The sequence below is a fragment of the Solanum tuberosum genome, unplaced genomic scaffold (assembly GCF_000226075.1).
Source record: "Solanum tuberosum cultivar DM 1-3 516 R44 unplaced genomic scaffold, SolTub_3.0 scf00093, whole genome shotgun sequence".
NCBI classification, from domain to species: Eukaryota; Viridiplantae; Streptophyta; class Magnoliopsida; order Solanales; family Solanaceae; genus Solanum; species Solanum tuberosum.
This window is the reverse complement of record NW_006239018.1, coordinates 845,143-867,168: the sequence shown is the minus strand read 5'-3', so window position 1 is coordinate 867,168 and position 22,026 is coordinate 845,143. Positions and strand designations below refer to the sequence as shown.

The window sequence follows — 22,026 nt, the reverse complement described above, 5'->3', positions numbered from 1 at the left end:
AAAAAAAAACTTCATTATAATTTTTTTTCGTAATAACAAAAAAATTTATTAAATGTCACTTGCATTTTGCAGTGAACAACAAATAATGCAAAAAAGAGGGGAAAATTGTTGAAAAAAATATAAAAAGGGTTTAATTGTCCTTTCAATGCTTTTTTTACTGTTGACCCCCTGAATTTTTACATTTGACGCGCCTAATTTGAGTGTATTTCACGCATTTTGCCAGGTAGGATCCGAGTGTTTTTTTGTTTAAGTTTTGGATAGTTAAAGTGCCTATTTGTGCACTTACAAAGTTAAAGGTCAAAGTTAAAATTTGAAGTCAAGTTTAGGGGTCAATATATGTATTATGCCTAACAATAACAATACAAATTTCAAACGTAACAACAATTCAAACAAGCTTATATTGCAACAAGACATTAACCATCACTTTCCTTCTTAAATTCCCGTGTGGGAGGGAAGTCCATCAACAGAGAAGTAGGCAAACAAAAAATCAATTACCAAATTCAAATAGAGTTGACTCTAGGGCAAATACGAGCTCGTAGCGGATTTTTCATCACACTGGTGAATTCTACCTTCTCCGAGAGATCAACATCGTCTCCTTCGACAGGATCCCATTGAAACTGCCAAACCAAATTAGCCACAAAGTATTCCAAGTGAAACATAGGCAGGACACATTCTCCTCCCTGCACCGAATGGCATCATCGTGATCTCTTTACTTCCTGTTATATCAAAATCAGCTCCCTTATCAATTTTTTTAATTTCAGCTTCCGCAAGTTTATCCCCAAAACACATCAATACAAGAAGACAGAACATAGCATACTGAAAATGATCAATTAACTTCACAGAATCCACGACCTGGCCTTGGAATAGGACTTGATGCGACAAGGGTTGAGTATTTCTGAAGTCAAGTTTCGACGGAGAAGACGCCATATAGGGCCGTAAGAGGCAATGCGGTTGTTACTACTGACGGTGTTGCCAGCAGTTGGCCGGTCGGAGAAAACAGAGCCTTGCTGGATTAAAGCTTGGTAGGCTAAGGAGTGACTAGCAATGTATATGGTGGGACTAGAACCAATATTGAGAGTTATGAGAGGACCATACTTATCCTTAAGGTCACGGAGTATGGGTTCCACTTTGGCGGTGGACCATAATAAGTTGCCGATCACCGGAAAAATGTAGGGTCCCGGCGGGAGTTTCTTTTTGGAATTGGAATTAGGGGAAATGATAATAGTATTATTAAATAGAAATTTCAGAAAGAAAGCAAGACAGATAGTAACGATGATCATAAACCAGCTTTCCATTATTGTATTTTTTTTCTTTCTTCCAATCAAGCTGAAATTTGAGTTTGTTTGTTTTTGTGATTTTAATAAAGTCAGGTTGAAAATCTAAATTAAAAAGTTACCCAAAATATATATTTTGAAAACGAAGAGATGATTTTTTAATCCCTTTATTCGTTTTGCATGCATGGATATGGGTGCATATACCGCAAGCGCAGGCAACAAAAGAAGAACAGAATAATCAAACACAATTCACCATGCAAACGAAAGTCACGTGGTATTCCTTTGAGTTCGGAACTTAAATAAGCCACAAAAAATATAAAAGTGACCAAAATAAGCTACTATTTTAGTAAGTAGTAATAGGCTTAGTGGAAGAATTTTTTTTTGTTTTATGCAATATTCAAACGTTTTCCGTTAGTCTCTATATTTTAATATATAACGAAACTATTTCTTACACTTTGTAAAGTGGAAGAAAATATTATGTTTTACAAAGAGGAATATTTTTCACGTTCTCTTTATGAAGCTTTTGCAGTGTTTGTAATACAATTATATTGATTTTACATATCATTAAAATGGTAAAAATTATTACGTATTTTTATTTTATTTTATTTTGAAAAGTCCTCCAAGCTCTATTTAAGGATGTTCAAACATAGTACCTTCAACATCTTTAGTCTTCTATTTTTCTTTATTTCAATCACAAAAAAAATGTCTTCTAAACCAAAAGTTAGAGTTTTGATTTATTGGGATGGCAAAATTATACATGACAAAAATATCGTTTATTATAATTGTCTTTCCAAACACAATGCTAAATATTTAATTAATGTCCGATATCATAAATTTCTTTCATCAATTTATAAAAGAATGGGTATAAATAGTACTGATTATAATTTGATTATAGTCGGAAAATACCCTACTTCATTTTTGTCACAAGGACAAGTAAATTTTGGAGAGTGGATTATCTATAAATTTGATTATAGTCGGAAAATACCCTACTTCATTTTTGTCACAAGGACAAGTAAATTTTGGAGAGTGAATTATCTATAGTGACGAATCGTTGACCGACTTTTTGAGGGTTCCAAATGACTACATAGATCAAATCAAGTTAACATTTATGATACATAATGTAATAATTTTTTCCTTAAATAGAGCAATTGGAGGAGTTTTCAGAATAAAAAAATAAAAATACATAATGTAATATTTTTTTTCGTTTTTATGATATGTCAAATCAATATAATTGTATGACAAACACTGCAAAAGCTTCATAAAGAGATACAATTTAATGCAAAATGTGAAAAATATTCATCTTTGTAAAACAAAAAAATTTCTTCCACTTTATAAATAATAATTAAAAAACTATATTTACAATAATAGTATACTTGTTAGTTTTTTAATTAAGTATATTTTTAGTATACTTAATTAAAAAAATATACTTAATTAAAAAAATATATAGTATACTATTGTTGTTAATATTATTGTAAATATAGTTTATTTATTGTTAGAATTTATTATTTATTGCTAAATTGAATAAATATTAACAATAATAGTATACTTTTAAGTTTTAAAAATAATAATAATAATATATTTAAACTCTATATGTAATTAAAAGGTTTTACGAATAACCTAAATTAAGCCAAACATTATACTTTTAAAAAATAATTAATTTTTATCATTTATGAAATAATTTCAAAATTATAAATTAAAATTTCTTAACAATACAAATAATTGGATTGAACAATTTATTTATTTTTTAAAATAATCGGATTGTGTTGATTGAGTTTTCCATATTATAAGTTTATGTTGTAGGATTTGCATTAATTTTTATCTGCATTAAATTTCATAGAAAATGAATTCAACCACTAAATTTGTAACTATATCTAATTTGATAAAAGAAGAAATTAATTGAATGAAACCAACCAACTCATTAATTGAATATTTGCATAGCTAGTGAATGATTTTATTTTTTTTTAAGAATGCAGCAAGGCGCTGAAACCAATATGCCTTGTAATGCGCATGTCAGCCGAGCCTTACAAGGCTCAAGGCGCATTGATTTCTGCATTTTGTGGAGGAAACCTAATTTAAACGGCGTCTAAATTTGTTGTCCCTTTGGTTTGATAACTAATTTTGTTGCCCTTTCAAAAAATTTGAAAAAATTTATTGCCTTTTTGACTCCGAACTCTATTTAAATGTTTATCATAAATATATTTTAATATTTTATTTATATATAATCTATAATGAATTCATCTTCTATCCTTCTAAATTTTATAGAAAGCAACTCAAACATGATATTAATTATACTAATTTTAATAATATGAATAATTCCCTTCCCTTAATTATGCTAATTTTAATAGATGAATAGTTTCCTTCCCAACCAACAGCCAAACGACCATTGAGATCATTCTCTATACTCTTGTTGAAGGAATTAAAATTACTGTCCAATCTAACTAGCAAAATGCACACTTCAAAAGAAGTCAAACATCATCTAATTTTTTGGAACTAGCAAGTGTTTTCTAAAGCTTCATTGTTTAAAACTTAGATTTTGACACAACATTCTAATGCAAATACCAAATGATCCTCAAAACACAAAAGCATAAGAACACATTGAAAACCTAACTTTTATAACTAATTCAAACTTGTTCTTCACGAGTTATCGAGCTCTTGTTTCAGAACATCTATAATCGAGAAAATCAATCCTATCCACAAAATTGCATGATACATAACATATGGTCCACTAACAAAAAGAAACTACAAGAACCCACCTCTCCTTTTTAGTAGCGCGAAAATACAAAAGTAGATTACAAGCCATTGTTAACTTTCAAGGACGTTGGGACAGAAGAAGAAAGATAGACATTGTCCATCAAGCAGTCAACCAAATGATTCTAATGCCCTTCTTGCTATTCTTACTCCATCATTGCATCTGTGGAAGATGCTGTAGCTCGTTTATCAGATTTCCTTTTGCTCTTTCCTGTAACACGTGCGTTTGTAATCATCAATAAGCAAAATCATCGAAGAATCCTTAATACATCAGGAATGAAAGATAAAATATAGCAATCCTAGTGTAACTTGCCTTTCTTCTTCAGTTGCTTCATTTTAAGTTTTGAGCTCTTTTTCATCGGAAATTTAACAGGAGCTTTATTGGAGTCTTGAGTTTTCCCTGAAGCAATTAGGAAAATGTCAATCAGTTTGACATAGAACATACATCCTTTCTACCATGTGCATAAGGAAAAGAGAGAAGGAACAAACAGAGAGTAGAGCAGATATAGCAACTACCCAAAACACCAAAACTTTTAGCATATCACATAGATATAAGCAACATATATTCATCATAGGAAGCAATAACTCTACTCGTAAATACAAGCAGCAAAACAACAAAAAGATGAGCCTTTCTACTTACTGAACCAGCAATCTCAGCTCTATCTAAGAAATTGATTAGGATTTAGGATCAACATTATAGCACTCTAGCCTAGATCAAATCAAATCCAAGACGTAGATTCACTAGACTCTGAATTCTACTAGCTCAAGCCAGGGACGGAGCTAATAAGAGAGATTAAATCTTGTTCTTTAAAAGATTATAATGTGCAAATAGGATAAAAATCAAACCTTTTTTTATGACAAGGAAAACCCGCAGCCAATGTGAAACCCGCTCCTATGCAATAGCTCGCAAACCACATAGGAGAGGTAACCCGCACTAGGCAAGCCCGGTGCAACGAGCTCGACCCATAAGGCAAACCACTTGCTTTCGCTGGCAAGGGGTGACAAGGGGTTTCGAACTTCTCCAACACGAAGGTCCCAAGCCCAAACCACTGGGCCATCCCGAAGGTTATATATAAACTGATGAATCCCATCACCATAAGGAAAAATTGTAACATAGAAATCAAGGGCGTACAAAAGTTGCTTTATGTCATGTTTAGAAGGCTGTGATTGGTCCAAAGGGCGGGTCACAGACGGATTTCTCGGTTATCAAAAAAAAAAAAAAAAAAGTTGCTTTATGTCATTCTAGTATGAATCCCCCTTATATAAATTCACAGTTACGCCACTAGTTCGAGAATCAAATAACATAACACCTTGAAACAGAGATTTCAGTTAATTTAATTCTAATGGATTTCTCTCTCACACACACAAAAGATCATAAGCAAAAATGCTGGAGTTCAAAGTTCAAACCCCTAACTTAAACACTAGGTCCGTAGAAACAGCTACAACCGTAACTAACATACCTTCAGCAGCATCAGCCACAGCCATCTCCACATCCTCCATTGTTATCACGCCCTTTTCTATAGCCTCTTTTTGGTCCTGTTTCACATCAATCAACACCCTCAAATCACAAATTCATAATACACGTAAAAAATACAATAAAAAGATGAAAAGGAACTAATATTGATCAATGATTACAGACCCTGCGCCATTTCTTGAAGAGCTTGCGTTTACGCTTCCCGGAGATGGCAAGAGGTTGAGCCTTCTGCTTAAGCTTACGGGTATTTGGGTCTCCATGTTTTGCTCTCTTGCTCTCTGAGATTATTGCCCTTCTCTTCTTCTGCACCTCATTAAATTTCGCCATAATCCCCAATTTGCCTTCACCTTCGATACTTTTTCTTCTGAAACCCTAGTTTAGTTTCTCTCTGCCACTTTATACGTGTAGGCCGCCGCTTTAGGTTGAACCCCCGGTTTAGTGTTAAATGTACCGAACCCGGTCCACACGCCCCGTTCTATTTATTTAAGGGAAAAGGGTTCGAAATATATTCAAACTTTGATCAAAATTGTGTAACAATTCCAAACAGGACCTAGTACCCTGCACTATTTAATAATGTATTTTAAAAATATATAGGTGTCACTTGAAAATCATAAATATTGCATCATTATAAATAGTAACTTGTCCAGCTGGACACTTATATATTTTTTAAATACACTATTGAAAATAGTACATGGGTAATAAGTCCCGCCCAAAGTTTGAAATTATTATAGAAATTTTGATCAAAATTCGAATATATTTCATACATTTTTCTCTTTGTTTTTGGCTTGTTAATATAACATTAATGTGTATTCTTTTGGTACAAATAATAAATAACTTTGAAATTTTCTCAATATTCAAGTTTAAATAGTTTAACAGTAATCTGTGATGGAATTAAATCTGTTTTAATAAAGTGTATCAAATCAAATTAATATAGGTATAGAGGTATGTCAAATAGATGGAGCAGGTGCAATAAAATCTGAAATCATTTTCTTGTGCGCACACGAAACATGTTTTTTTTTGGGTCAAGAAAGGAAAATATAGATATGGACTAGTTTTATTATTCATTGTGGCATTCCCAGCGGCACCTGTTTTGGTCGAAATGATACTCCCGCAGCTAACAAGTAAAGTACTCCATTTTGTTTGACCATTTTTGCTTTAGTTCATTAGAATTATGATCTTTTTCTAAACAAAAATTCACCAATCCAAGAAAAAGAAAAAAAAGCATAATAATACCACTTGATAATATTTTTGGATTCATTGTACATCTTTATTAAATACTAATACGCAAAAAAAAAACGTAGCCCACCAGTAGATAGATAACCAATTTATGAATGGTAATGATCACAACGAAAATAGAGAAAAGGATACCAACACTGGCATTCGAGAAAGTATACTGTGCCAAAATAGTGTCCCTAAATCAAGTTAAACAACGAACTGGAACACTATTTTTTCCATTTTTTCCTTCTGTACAAAGTAATGATCCACTGTTGATGACATAATACACACGATTACACAACTAGGCTAATCACCAGCCCTCGATTTCGCATACTGGTGTTACGAGAGAACAGTTGCAGACCAACTTGATTGCCTCAAGAATTCTGACAAGGAGACATTCAAGTATGAAAAACAAACTTGTCCAAGGGTGATAGGTGTACTTTCTATTGTCCGAGAGATGGAGAAGAAGTAAGGTGTGAGTTCTAGAGATATTTGGCTTCAATCTCTTCCAAAGTGAGCCCCTTTGTCTCTGGTATGATGAAGAAGATGAATACAAGAGACAAAACAGCTATGCCACCAAAGATGAAAAATACAGTTCCGGCCCCCAGTAAGTCCTGCAATTAGGAGTAACCAAAAATATAATTTCTCAAAGACATATTTGTTAATTCTGACTCGTAGTTGATTTTCTTAGATGACACCCATTTTTAAGCCAAATAATGCCACTAAAATAAACATAAGTTGGAAAAAGGGTGGGGACCCAAGAGAGAATAGCCTTGAATGCACAATCCATCAGTGATGTTGTTTGGACTCTTCAAAAATCCCCAGCTGTGTGTCAGATCATTCAGTAATGCATATTTTTAAGATCCAACACAGGGGCAGTAGTATTTTTGGAGAGATCAAGCAACATAGTCCACCAATACCTTGTCAACTAAGATGAACGACTTCCAGATGACGTAAAGTTGTATGGACCAATTACATCACCACTTCTAGATGATATAAACTCATACGAAGAAATTGCATCACCTATGGCCAATTTATCATGGAGCCACTTAAAAGAAGGTGTCTCCACTCTCCAAAGCAATCAACAATTTGGGCGCTAGACCAAACAATCTTGTACAATTATACTTCACATCGGAAAACCCTATAATTTTATCCATTAACAATCATAACCATGCTTGCATGAGGTGTCAACTATGTCTTCAATCTAACAAATAAAAGAAATTATCCTCCGCTCTAATTCAATACTGATGGAAAGATCCAATACTGTAACTGAAAGCTTAATTTAATCTAAGTATCATGATGGGTACTCTACCCTCCCAAGACCCCACTTATGGGATTACATTGGGTATGTTGTTGTTGTATCATGATGGGTACTCATACATTTAATTACTTCTGATGTTTGTCACGACTCAAAAGTCATGTTAGACCTGAATGTTAGTGCAGGGACAAGTGTAAGAGCAAGAGAGCATCTAGCTTTAAGAACCCCATTTAGTATTGAGGTGAAATGTGTCCAGATAGAGCAAAATAGATGAAGTATGTACCCTACCCCTATTAATTCTGGATTAAGGTATTATGATTGATCAATATATTGTGACTGGCACTCACTTTTAGTATTCTTGGAGTGAGATTCCAAAATAGAAGAGACAAGTGATTTCGAAAGCTCAACCACTAATGCAGGCAGATTCTAATCAGCAGAAGATGTACTCTGACAATGAGACTTCGCCAGTATTAGCACCTAATAGACCCACTATCCTCCTTTTATCTTCCATTAATTGCACGGAATACATTGTCAAATCTTCAAATTTACTATTAAGATATAATCCATTAGAACTAAATATGTACAATATCTGCACATTCATATACATAACAAGCTTGAAGATACTCCAGGTTGGAACAAAAAAATTCAAACTTGTGTGACAGGCAAAAGAGATGCATCTTAATGGATACTATTTAGTTCTGTATGGTAAAAGGAATGTATCATATGACTTTCTAAGAGTACCAATTTCAAGTATCTGATTTCACCCTCTATCCCTTTCATCTTTTATCTTTTCAAGATTAGGCTTAAAATGAAAATTAAAAAAAAACTCCTCGAATGAATAGACAACAGACTAACCTTCACAAATCACAATAACATGCCTAAAGTTGCTTTTAAGGGTATTCTTTAACAGAGTAAGTGCAAAAATATAATTTAGAAAATTCCAGAGCATTAAAAAGTTTTCAGTACCTGAAGAGGAGAAAATGCAAATGCCACTAGTGCATTTGCACCGAAATTCACAAGAACTGTAATACTCAACCCTCGCCCTCTAACGCGCAAGGGAAAGATCTCTGAGATCATCAACCAACCAATAGGACCAAATGATAACTGCAAAAGATGACTTCAAGAAGTTAAGAGCAATGCATTACTTGGTCAAGCTTCAAAAACCAAAACAAGCTGGATAGAGATGCTGTGGATTCTTTCTTTCTCTTTTGTGGCTCAAGGAATCTTATAGTTAAACAAAAGAAGTCATGATAAAAGGCACGAGGATCGATTACAAAACCATAGGCCAGAATATCGTACAATTTTTTTCTAAAATCTAAAAATAGCACACACGAATCACAGAAAGAATTGCAGATGTTATCTTGGTACAATCAATACACCAAAGTAGAATATGTCCACAACCTCACTTCTTTGGAACAAACCAGAAAGTACTACTGTTTTGGGGTTCACCCTGTTACAAACTAATACCTTAGAAAAGAATGGAACGAGTCTTTCAAATCCTTTGTCCAAATGTTCTTGACTTTTGGACATAGACATATACATAGTAGATTAACAATAGGAAAGAATTGTCATAATTTCAATGGATACACATAAGACTAGCACGAGAGTTTTGTGGGAGACTTAATGCTTTTGAAACATACTCAACAAACCCCCAAGTTTCCTTTTAATTCTATAACATAATTCTTACGCAAGGCAATAGTGGATTAAAAAATACTTTCTAGTACCTCAGTAATTAACTTTCAGATACTTTTTTCTTCTACAGATCTATGATCTAATTTCATGATCTGCAAAACAATGGTGCCTAATGGTCATAAAATGGTCTCGTACCTTTTTCCTTTTCATAACCTCTGCTAGAATAAGGGAACAGTGCAAGAGACTGCAGGAAGGAGAAGACACACTCACATGGAAAAGACATAGTAAAGGGGTTTACACAGTGAGCTCTGCATACAAAGGCCTGAATCAAGAGGGATCACAGCTCAGTTACTTGCGTTGGAAACTTATATGGGAAGCAAAGGTACCATACAAAGTGGCATGTTTCACTTGGTTTGAGGGAAGTTATTCTTACTCAGGATTATCTAAGATATAGGGGATTTCAACTTTGTTCAAGATGTTATTTATGTGGACAAAATGCAGAGATATTTAGACATTTGTTTCTATACAGCAAAGTGACCGGCCAGTTATGGGATCTGTTTTATCAACCTCAGAGGTATCAGGTGGGAAATGCCAAGAAGAACCTCTGAAGTCTTGACAAGATGGAGCACAGAGGGTAAATGCAGCACAAACAAAGACAGATGGAAAATTGTCTCAGCAACAATTTGGTGGACAAAATGGAAGGAGAGGAACTCGAGGTGTTTTGAAGATACAAGCAACGCCTTGGAAAGAATCAAAAATGAATTCTTCTATTTTGCTTTTGGTGTAAGTCAGAACATATAAACAATCTAGTTTTAATTATTGAAATTTTAGATTCCTTGTAAGAAGAGCAAGAGTTGATCTTTAGTTTCTGCTTTTGTCTGGATCCTCGGATATAACACTCTCATTTTTTGTCTGATGATTTATATACAGATTTTGTTACCTTCTCAAAAAAAAAGTTCTGCTAGTGGAAGATCACTGAAAAGAAGAAAGAAACATCTAATCTCAACAAACCATTTCAACCTAGTTACCAATAAGATTAAACTATTTCAAAGTCTGCTGAAAGTTTCAGGTGATGAACATTCACAACGTCCAAATAAATAATTTCCACCATACCAGTGGGGTAAAAGATGAGCAAAGGTTGTTGCTTACTCTTCAAAAAAAGAAAAAATCTGGAATTACTGCATCTAATAAAATTTGTGCAAAGTTGAACTTCAATTTTATCTTCCTCAAAAAAATAAAATGTGCACAAAAATCATGATGTTATTTGTACTGTATAGCCAAAAGTTACACTCACTCAGACAAGTCTATTGTAGTACTTTCAAGCACAAATATTGAATGAAACAAAACTTGAATTACCTGGTAACAGCCAACATACAGTAGCAGAGCAGTAACAGCCACAGCTGGAACATCACCAAGGAAAGTGTAATATGATCCCAGGAGGAAAAGTGACATTGCCTGCAGAAAATACATGATTAGTGGGAGCTTCAGAAAAATTAACATTGATTGTTATGAAGTTGCTTCTTAGGAAGTAAGTTATCTAAGATTAAACATGTCAAATCCACCATACTAGGAATTCTGAAACCATAAATTTATAAAATTAATACTCACTCCATTCCAATTTACATGATACTTTTCATTTTGGGATGCTACAGCATGTTTGACAACAATCCATTGGCAATATCATATAATACAACTTTCATAACTTTCTAGAATTCAAATACAGTTAACTATTTTTAAACTCTAAAGTAATGTTTTCTCAACCCAGTTACCATTAATTTAATGCTATATTTTACTACCACAATATATATACACAAGTCAAATTAACATATAAAACTTAGTTGTCCAGTCAAACATTGCCATATATAATGAAAAAGAGGGTATAGTTACTTACAATCCCAGACACACCTCCAAGAAGCAGAGGCCTCCTCCCAAGCTTATCAATAACTACCACTGCTACAGCAGTCATAATGAGCTGAAAATGGTGAAAAAGAGGGAAACATAGGATCATTCCAATGCTGTAGCAAAAGTTAACTGAAACTAGCAGCAATATCCCATAAAGCAAATGGGATAACTAGCACAGAGCCACAGAGGAAGCAAGTTAAAAGGAAAATTAAGACTATTATCATTAGTTCTGTATCAATGAATACTGAATCAACTTTGCAACGATCTTCCGAACAAACCTCGAATGCAAGCATCCTATCCACTTAACGCCACAGGAAGTTATTGCCTTATATTACCATAAGAATTCAAAAAATAATAATATATATGCCCTTTACCACCTGAGTGGACATCTTTTCTTGTTCATTCCTTTCCAGGAAAGAACAAGGCTAAATAGAAAGAGAAAGAAAACAATCTTCCCCAAGATTCCACCTTCAACAGTGCAAGGAAAACCGAAGCTCTTGTAGCATCAGCTGCAGCCGAAAATCCCGCATCCTGCCATTGTACACTAAGTTAGTAGGGCACAAAGAAGAGAAAGTGATATAAGAACATCATTAGCACCCTTCAACTATTTGGCAAGTGTACCTGGAAAATTTTTGCAGCATAATACAAGACACTTGGTTGCCCAGTTATCTGCCATGTGAAAAGCAAAAGAAGTGAGTGCACAGTTAGATCATTGCAAGTGGAACGGAAATGAAACTATTAGATATATAGCTACCTGTTGAAACAAGATTAGTCCAGCACCAATTGTTAGGGCTTTCAAGCATTTTCCTTGCAACATCTCACCTATTGTCGCCTCTTTTTCTTCGCTTAGTTGTGAAAGCTCAGACAGAATGTCATCTACTTGACGAGATGCTGAATCACCAATTGCAGCTCCCCTAAGCTGGCACAAGCAACATATGGCTTTTTCTCTTAAACCCTGCAACTCACCTTTCCCCTGTATAGCACATAGAAGAATCCACCTGGGTGATGAAGGAAGCCACCACATTCCAATTCCCATAATAACTGCTAAAGGGGCACTAACTCCATACATATATCGCCAACCAGCAACAGTTTCTATCAGAAGGCTTCCAACTGTATATCCAACCTACAAATGTCAGCTTTCCACAATTCAAAAGAATGCTGTACAACAAATAATGATGTCATGAAATAGATATCTAGAGATCACCTTCCTCTATAGTAACGTTCATATAGACAACAGAATTTCCAGGCAAGTATGTAGTACTTACTAGCATCCCAAAAACTATGAAGAACTCCTTAAGAGAAATCAGTTGTCCTCGTATCTGGCTAGGAGCCGTCTCAGCAATGTACATGGGAGCAGCATGCATTGCCTGCCATGGAACAGAAGGAGAAAATGGAGCAACCAGTTTGAACATTGAGTCTTTAAAAAGAAGTAGATTTCCAAATATTTCTCAGGTTAATACTGTTTAATCCCTCACTTGACCTTGATGGTCTAATGTAATTGATGCCTCATCAAATCAAAGCATAAAGAACAAAGGAAGCTAAAAGAGGTCATTTCTGTGTTTAGGAGTGTAATCAGGAGACAACTCTTACAGGAGAACGATAGAAGTGAGAGGTTCATGTATGTGAAAGCACCAGTCAGAGTTCAGGGGAGTAGAAAGACACCTCAGAGAAGAAAGAAAATGGGAAACAGTAGACAACTTTTAAAGGAGATACAAGCAAGTGGAAGGAGTTGAAGGAGTAGAAGGACTCATGTGCCTGAGAACTCACCATCACAATTCACATGTGAAAATACAAGATCCCCGGTAGAATAAGTAAAATGGAAAGAAAATATTAAAGACATTGCAGTATCTTACCAGTCCAATTCCTACACCATACAGCAAGCGCCCAATTACCAGAATAACATAGACAGGAGCGAATGCTGTTACCAGAGCTCCAAGAAAGTAGAACAAAGCAGACACAATCAACTCCCTTCTTCTCCCTACAAATAAGTTAAGTAGTTTCAGTCACAAGAGTCACATTTGAATGTGACACCAATTGCGGTCGGATAGAAAAACTAACCAAGCCAGTCAGCAATTTGGAAAGCAACGGCAGATCCAATTAAAGCACCATACAGTGAACCACTAGTCTGTCACAAGCAGCAAACCTAAGATCTTTCCAATGCTCAGACAGAAGAAAGCACATATGATTTCATGAGAAAATGGTATACTTACTATAAGACCAGTTTGCACAGAAGACAAATCATACCAAGAAATTCCACTCAATGAAGCTGACTGCAGAATATAAACAACATTAACTTTTTTTTCAATCAAGAATATAAGCAGCATTAACTTGTTAAAGTTGTTTTTATTTAATTAGCCAACTGCAGAATATAGCTTGACACATTAGAACCATAACTCTATATGCTAGAATGAATAACAATACCAAGTGTGATAAACAAATATTATGAAATCAACAGTTCATTTAAAAGGTACACTATCAGAAACATTTGATGACCTTTCTACAGAAACTTGAAACAGTAGAAAATTTCTATGAGCTGTCATTGAAGAAAAACAAGCAATTCAACCGGACACATTTTTATATGACAATCAACATCTTTGTAAGAGCAAAGATCTTCTTGAGGCACACGATGTTCAAAGCCTGATCTCAATCAAAAGTAATTTCAACATATTACAAACTACCATGAGCTAGACAATTGAAATGTGGTAACTGGAAAGACAGATAAAAATGTCAAGTTTGGTATTTTTCCTACTTGCTAGGCCAAAGACCAAAACTTCCATGTTCCCTCCAATATCAGTTCTTTCTCCTTTTGTACTTAGTTGGTCCAGAATCCATAAAGATTCTTGTTAACAGCCTTATGCCATCAGCTAGGAGGACATAAAATCAAGGTCGAGCCGCTAGAAACATGGTAATGAGACACAAGGATTCTTTTCTTTTTCTTTTTTGATGATACGATACAAGGACTCCTTATTAGGTCGAAGGAAGCAAGATACCTCTATGGAAATTGTAGCAGAGGATGTGGCTCCAATATCATAACCATAAAGCAGTCCTCCAAAGGCGGGGAACAGAAAACTGGCAAATCATTCATCAACTTATCATAATATATTCAAACTAAAAGATCAAAAAATAATAATAAGTATCCTACTAAGTGAATCAGCATAGGACATAGAAAATCCATGGATATTGTAGTACTAATATTTTTCTTTTCTAATTTTTCCTTTTTATTCTGGAAGACTAAACCTTAAGCAACTAGCAATGTACGGATTGAGTGCAATAACCCAAAGTGAATTTGTAGTCTATCATGTCATACCTAAAAAGCCATTGAAGCTGGAAAATTTCTCCATTTCATTTTCTTCTTAACACATAGATTATTTTTTTTTGTGGATCATCTGAATAATTTATCTCTGGGAATAAAGATGGATATTTATATTTCCAACAGGACACATAAAAACATCCCGAATCACATAAAAGATCACTTAGAATTCAAAATTGTAAAGAGAAGATCCTCTTTTGTATAGATAATTATATAATATAACTTAATAGAGGAATCTATTGAGCCAAAATCTATACTGTATATACTTAAGATATCATCTTGTCATGCTATAAACAACAACAACAACAACAACCCTGGTGTAATCAGTAATCCCACAAGCAGGGTCTAGGAAAAGAAAATGCCACATCATTACTATCACTTTTTTTGGGTTGCTCACTCAGGAGCCCGACTAATCCGGATATGCTCATTGAAGGGCCCATTTCATGCTATAAACGAAGTGCATTCGATTTATCAAACAAATTGACTTACAGTTCCAGAAACTACTCGAAGCACATCTTACTGTTACATTTCAAATGGAAACTAGCACTGTGTTCAATTTCAGCACCAAATGCTTAAATTCGATGACCCAGATTACAAAATGGACTCAATTAGTAGATACTCACGGGAGTACTGCGGAGCGTATTGAGTAATTCTCAGCATGATGCTCGCCTTTTAGAAGTGGCTCTCGGACGATGTTGATCTCACTGGACGAATTTTCACCCTGCTCCAATTCACAATCATCAAAATTGCACAAAACACTTTCCCCCAAATAAATGGATAAAACAAATTACAGGACAATACTAAATTACCTTGTCAATGGATGAAACAATTAGCTGCTCGGGATCGTTGGCTGTCGCCATTGGAGAAGGTCAAATTGAAGATTTAAGCTTACAGGTTAGAGTATTGTCGAAGCTAACTGTATTTGCTCTTCTTTTTATTATTATTATTATTAGTAGTATTATTGTTTTAGTTTTGGGTAAGTTAGGTGAAAAAAGTGGAAGAAAATACATATAAACGAAAGCAGAAGACTGATTTAAAAAAAGAGGCCTATAGTATAGCAACGTTGCTTCTTCAACTACGCTGAAAATTGAAATGGTAGGTGAGAAATGGTGGTTTGTCTGGAAAACTAACAAAAAAAAATTGACACCTTGTTTGGATGGTTATGATGGTTACTGTTGTATTTTTAATTTAAATACATGTTTATTTTAAATTTTATTGTATGATATCATTTAAGTTCATGTTAGCTAACAATGAGATTTGGTATGACCACGTCATAATATCTTCCTCTCAATTTGTCTATAAATTTATCGAGTATTGAAGGGAAAAAAAAATGGACACAAAATCTAAAATCTAAAAAAAAAAAGTGATTATTACACCAAAATATACTTGTCAAATTCTTATAAAAAATTTAAAATTTTCTCTAAATTTTTATATTTTATTATTTAAAATAAAGTTCATCAATTACGACTTCAAGACAAAAGTGGATTCGCATTCATATACATAGTAATTCTATAAGAAGAAGAAGAACCTAACAGTGTTGTTTTGTCTTTTTGTCTTTTCGATAATCTCATCTAGAAATACATGCTTATCATAAAGAGATTGTTGTAGAATGTGGAAAATTACTATATTAAAATATATATTCTAGTTGAAGCAAATTAAAAAATATGTTTATGTATTAATCCACATATTATATAGTATCAATCCACATATACACCACCAGACGTCTAGAACGAGATTCTGGCAGCCCATCCTCTGTATACTATTGGTATATAATGTTAAATATGATCACTTATTAACTTGTCGAATGTTGCGTAACTGAAAATCCATCTTAAGATTCATATTTCTTCGATATTCATCTTGTGAAAGGGAAGGGGGAAACTGAACAAGGTATTTAAATTCAATGCATTTGGTCTTCCCACCACGATCCACCATTTTCAATTCCAATGGGATATAACATAATATATCACTGAATAGCTTAGTTTCAAAAGAATAACAATCACACTTTAAACCGGCGATGGAATAAAGTATGCATGACTACATTTTGGATCCAATTCAAAACCTGAGAACCATATCAAAGATAAGAGAATTGTACAGCAAATTGTATCGACCTGGAATTTGATAGTGTACACATATGCTTATAACCACAGGTTCAATACGAGGACTTTTTATTAACGAAGCATGGCAGAAAATCCATATAATTGTCCAGCTGCACTTTAGAAATTGGAACCTATTCCTTCTTGGTGGGTTGCCAAGTTTGGTACCTAGTCCAGTCTCTCTGCCCAGGATTTAAAGTGTGTCCCTTGGAGTGATATATGTATGCATCACCTTCACCAGAAAAGTTCTCCTTGTGCTCAAGCCCGTACCTCTTTGGTTTCAGCAGTAGCAGCTGCATTGCATGTTATATAAGAATACTGAAATGGTGGGGTATGCATCATAAAGAACTTGTCAAGACTTACTTCATCACCAGTGTGATCGGTGACGTGATGGAGCCAGCCATGCCATTCTGCTGGAACTTGTGAAGCATTGTAACGATTCTTCTGTGCATACTCCACCCACCGGTGTCTTCCTACATAATCATGTCAAAAACAAATGCTTTTACTTGAGCAATCGTAAAAATAAAATAAGCAAAAAATCACTGACGTCAAAGGTCTCCCAAATTTGGATAACAGGCATCACTGCATTCCACTATACTTGGAGATTAAGGGCGATGAGACTCCAAACTATTAACCTTAAGGTTATCTATTTAATGTCTTAAACAAGATCAACATATCTCCAAAATTTGAAAATGAAGTCAACCTTCACAATACAGCCTAGAAAGCATGTTTAACTAGGCCAAAACTATTATTTCACACAATGAAACAAATAAGCCTCCAGTAAAGTTAATATCCTCTACCAAGAGAGATTAGTAGAGTACACATACTGAAGCCGATCAATTGAACCGCACTAAGTTCTGTCACCATAAAGTATAAGTCTTGACAAAGTAGCAACGGCAACAACTATTCAGTGAATAAAGCGAAAGAGACCTTTGCTCTTTTACATAGAACAAGGAAAATATAACCTACTCAGAGAATAAAGAGCAAGAAATCTTTGCTCTTTTACCTAGAACAAGGGAAATATAACCCTTCTTATATGTGGCTACATAAAGCCGTTCCTTTGATCACCTTAAGGGGAAAATATCAGAGCATAAGATTATACAACCAAATGATAGAACCCTCAACTTTTAGGCGATACACAAGGAAACCCACAACCTTGAAGATACATTTTGTGGCACTAGTATTAAACAAGATAACGACAAATGAGATGTACAAGGGAAACTGATTAAGACACACAAAAGCATGAAACAGCTGTACCAACCATATTGTGTATCGCCTAGCTTCTCATAATATTTGTTACCAAATTTATCCACACCAACAAGTGTTGCACCAATGTTGTGGATCTTGGTTTGCCTGAAGCAACAAGAAACAAATAGTATCTTAGATGGACAAATTTAAGAAATCGCTTTAACAAGAAATAGATGTGGCAAGGTCTTTCAATAGTCTCACTAATACCTTACTAAGGAAAAATATTGTCTAACTCAGGCATGTATTATACAGCTGTTCTGTAAGCATGAAGCAATGAGTTGAAAAAAATCTTAAAATTCAAACGAAAGAGGGGAAACAAGAAGGAGATCGTAATAATTTTCCCCCTAATTTTGATGTTTCTTTTAATATGAGGAGAAGTCAGAAAGTTGCAATTTTCAGTTACAACAACTACCACGACTACGCCTCAATAACAAGTTGAGAGCTCGGATTGAATCAGTATATCATCCTCATACCAAATAAAAATAAAAGTGAGCAATAAGTTAAATATGTATATAGAAGAAAAAGAATTATACTTGAGAATCACACCCCTTTCCCTACCAATGTTAGCTCAATATGGTCATTATTCAGAGAGGAACTGGTTATTAATGACAAAAACTCAAGACAATCAAAACCAGGAAAAGCAAAAAATACATGGGATTTCATCCCCTCCCTATCTCCTACTAATATTTCATTGCTGGCCAATGTTGAAATTAGTGTCTCAAATTTAGAGAGATTTTACACTGTAAAATCTTGGAACTACTTGGGAAGCCTGAACTAGCAGTAAAGGATCGGTCTCCAGAACCTCCTTACCAGATTCCCTCCTATTTCCTTTCTCACAAAATGACAAAACAGCCACCAACAACAAAAAACATAGTCAAGATTTGGATCCTGAGAATACAAATAAAACAATCCCACATATAAATGTATGCATATGCATCTATCTTACCCATCCAACAAAACAATAAATTCACGCCCATAGCACATAAGAGCATCACGTGGCTTTCAACAACTTCAGATGTGATCATTGTGAAGACTATAGTTGTTGATGCAATTAGATTTCAACATCCATGTCAAGTTTCAATAGCTTCTACAAATGTCAGCCAATATAGGTTTTGATGTGTTTCAAGAGATGATGCTGAAGACTAGGCAAAAGAAAGAGGATGTGCTAAGGCCTAAGATGTACATTCTGGGCTAGCTTTCTAAAAAAAGAGAGCTTCACCTATCTCCTAAGATAAACATTCTTTTATAGAAATCTTCTTCTGAAGATATAAATGTTTATGAATGTAGTCAAGTATTCTGACAGATGGAACATATCACTGGAGATAACTAGACTGTACAACAAAGGTCTACTAAAAGGTTTCTCCTAAAATTAATTTTAAAAAGGGGACTGTCTATCCCTCCCAAGATAACCCACAGTCCTGGATTATAAGATAATGCACCAAATAATAAAGAACAAAAGTTTTTACCCAAAAAAAAAAAAAACAATTTCTGCACTACTCTTAACTGGTGTGGATTTTTCTGATGCCTTTGGCGCCGTTTGAAATAAATGTTCTGAATCTGAAACTGGGGTTTTAGTTCCAATCTATTTCCTGATATTGCAAGATTCATTTAGCACATTACCGCATACACTTGTCGGTAGCCGTGGAGTGTTTGAGAGTAAAAACCTTGAGTAACCAGCCAAAATCATTTTTTCTTAATTTTACTTTCTTCCTGAGTCTATACTGACATTTAGAGCCACAGACGAAAACTTAAAGAGGCTAGACAAGCAAAAGAGCCTGTAATGCTCTTTACCCATCATGGTCTAAAGTCATGTGCATGTAAAAAGTATTTGGTCATTGACAGGGGTAAATCTAGAGGGTCATTACAAGTTCACGTGAATTTAGTAGCTTATGCCCAGATCTTGTATATATATATATATATATATATATATTAAGAAATCTACTAAATATCCATAAATAATTGATAGTGAACCCAATTATTATTATTAGTTTTAAGTTTTAACTTGAAGTTGTTGTAGGACCCCATAAACTTCAAACCCGGGATCCACCTCTAGCCACTGTGCTCCTATTCTCCTCAATGTACCACATTGCTAGGAAAAATGAAAGAAAAATTATAGCTCATACATAGGAGTGCCAATCTATCTGGACAAAAAATTTGAACATATCAAACTTTAAACTGTTTACTAACCACCGCCCCTCTCACTGCCCCCCAAACATTTTCAAAAAATGTAAGCAGATGAACGCAACAAACAACATTAAAGTGAGATAAAACCACACCAAGATTTATGTGGAAACACCCATTGAAGGTAACACCCCAGCCAAAGGAGGAGAAAGTTTAGTTGTAGGGCAATGTGTACTATGGAAAAGCTCAGCAACAATAGAGAGAGAGAATCTAAAAGTGCTAAACCACCCTACCAAAACAGCATATAGAAATAGGACAAACAAAGAGGTCATGACGGACCAATCCCTCAACAACCACAAATCTTAGAGAAAAAATCCACAGTCCATATTTAATACTGTCATCTTCTTAGCTCAAGTCAGACAGAATTCAGGCAACCAAAAACAAATAAACAGAATGAACAGTTTTTTTCAATTGTTCAACCAGTAATCACTAGTGTAGATGGTAACAAGTACAGCTAACAACACCATAGACCACTGGATAGTTTTGGTACCTTATTTTAATTAAGTTCATTATGTGACCTCGTGCGGACCAGAACTCCATGTATTGAACATGTTCATAAAGACAAACAAGTCAACCCCCTAATTTACCCCCATTGACATATAAAATCATTCAGTTATGCATTCATCATTTCAAGGGTCTTTTTACAGCACTTAATTAGAAAGAGAGCTAAATAGTACTTACAGAAGATTTCCATCCGCGAGACACCTCCTAGTAAAATGCAAGAGGGAAGATGTAATCAGCTGAGAGTTTGAGACTAATTAAACAACATAAAAACAAGAAGTGTAAATGTTTTTAACTGATAATAACAGTGATGGAGCACCAAACAAGCAAGTTCACTTTGGTCATAAAAAAGATAATGCCCCAAAATGCTAGAATCGGTCATAATATCCAATTTGCTTTAGTCACTTGAAGAGCAGAATTAAGTTAGCTTAAGATGGTTATAATAATAACTGCTCCTTAATCCGAAAACATAGGATAATAAATTTATCACATGTCGTTATGCACAATAATAATGAATCAAAAACATCAAAACATTTTACCAGAAACATTTCATGTTATGTAATTGTTCAAACATCAGAACATTTAATATAAAATCATTCCATTTCAATGTATATCTTATTGTTCTTGTTATAGCAAATCCAAACGAAATCATTTTCAACAAATTACCAACGGTAAACCAAACAACAGAGATTTCAAACCCTTTCATTCTCAAATTTGAGCTTGCAACAAGAGATTAAATGGGAATAATCGGCACGAAAGATCAATTTCAGATTAAGATTACGGAATCAAATTGAAAAAAGATGCATATCAGATTTTCAAAATTTACGGAGTGCAATTTGCAAACACCGATGAATAAAAGGTAAGAGAACCAACACGTATCCTTCTTGTTTGAGCTCCTTGAGGAAATTTCCGATCCCCTTTTCCTTAATCGACTGGAAAATGCTCCTCACCACCGACGCCATTCTCTTCTCTTCAGCTTCCTTCTCTGAATTCTGTAAACAGACGCCGAGACTGCGATGAAAATAGTATGGGCCCGAGTGAGTTGGTTTGGTTTACAGATCCGAGATACTGACTCGCTTCGAACCCGTTTGGAGACAATTGGGCTGGCCAAATTTTGGGCCGGTATATGGGAGAATTTCACGAAATTAAGTTCGAATTTATACACGTATCACGTTTACCAAATATAATAG

General features: G+C 34.5%; 3 protein-coding genes and 1 pseudogene across 4 annotated transcripts; all 4 read right to left on the bottom strand.

Moving 5' to 3' along the window:
• Positions 1-630: 630 nt before the first annotated feature.
• LOC102604847 (cytochrome P450 89A9-like) lies at positions 631-1,295 on the bottom strand (annotated as a pseudogene).
• Positions 1,296-3,859: 2,564 nt separating this feature from the next.
• On the bottom strand, positions 3,860-5,886 carry LOC102606078 (uncharacterized). The gene is made up of 4 exons (XM_006347507.2): positions 5,662-5,886; positions 5,483-5,558; positions 4,336-4,422; positions 3,860-4,233 (listed from the first exon to the last, which is right to left on the bottom strand). Exons 1-4 carry the CDS (start codon positions 5,821-5,823, stop codon positions 4,169-4,171), a joined length of 390 nt encoding a protein of 129 aa, XP_006347569.1. The 5' UTR covers positions 5,824-5,886; the 3' UTR covers positions 3,860-4,168.
• A 921-nt stretch (positions 5,887-6,807) lies between these two features.
• LOC102605744 (D-xylose-proton symporter-like 2) lies at positions 6,808-15,954 on the bottom strand. Of its 2 annotated transcripts, none has more exons than XM_015308857.1 (14): positions 15,623-15,954; positions 15,437-15,534; positions 14,494-14,572; positions 13,714-13,773; positions 13,562-13,628; positions 13,357-13,481; positions 12,708-12,870; positions 12,258-12,613; positions 12,125-12,172; positions 11,972-12,034; positions 11,493-11,573; positions 10,958-11,056; positions 8,936-9,073; positions 6,808-7,325 (listed from the first exon to the last, which is right to left on the bottom strand). In XM_015308857.1, the coding sequence occupies exons 1-14, from the start codon at positions 15,671-15,673 to the stop codon at positions 7,194-7,196; spliced, it is 1,560 nt and encodes a 519-aa protein (XP_015164343.1). In that variant the 5' UTR covers positions 15,674-15,954; the 3' UTR covers positions 6,808-7,193. The 2 variants fall into 2 exon arrangements, with proteins under 2 accessions (XP_015164343.1, XP_006347568.1); XM_006347506.2 differs by having other exon boundaries at positions 12,258-12,626; positions 12,769-12,870; positions 15,623-15,952.
• Positions 15,955-16,744: 790 nt separating this feature from the next.
• On the bottom strand, positions 16,745-21,900 carry LOC102605402 (probable NADH dehydrogenase [ubiquinone] 1 alpha subcomplex subunit 12). The gene is made up of 5 exons (XM_006347505.2): positions 21,710-21,900; positions 21,017-21,043; positions 18,168-18,259; positions 17,270-17,379; positions 16,745-17,199 (listed from the first exon to the last, which is right to left on the bottom strand). Exons 1-5 carry the CDS (start codon positions 21,796-21,798, stop codon positions 17,041-17,043), a joined length of 477 nt encoding a protein of 158 aa, XP_006347567.1. The 5' UTR covers positions 21,799-21,900; the 3' UTR covers positions 16,745-17,040.
• Positions 21,901-22,026: the final 126 nt, after the last annotated feature.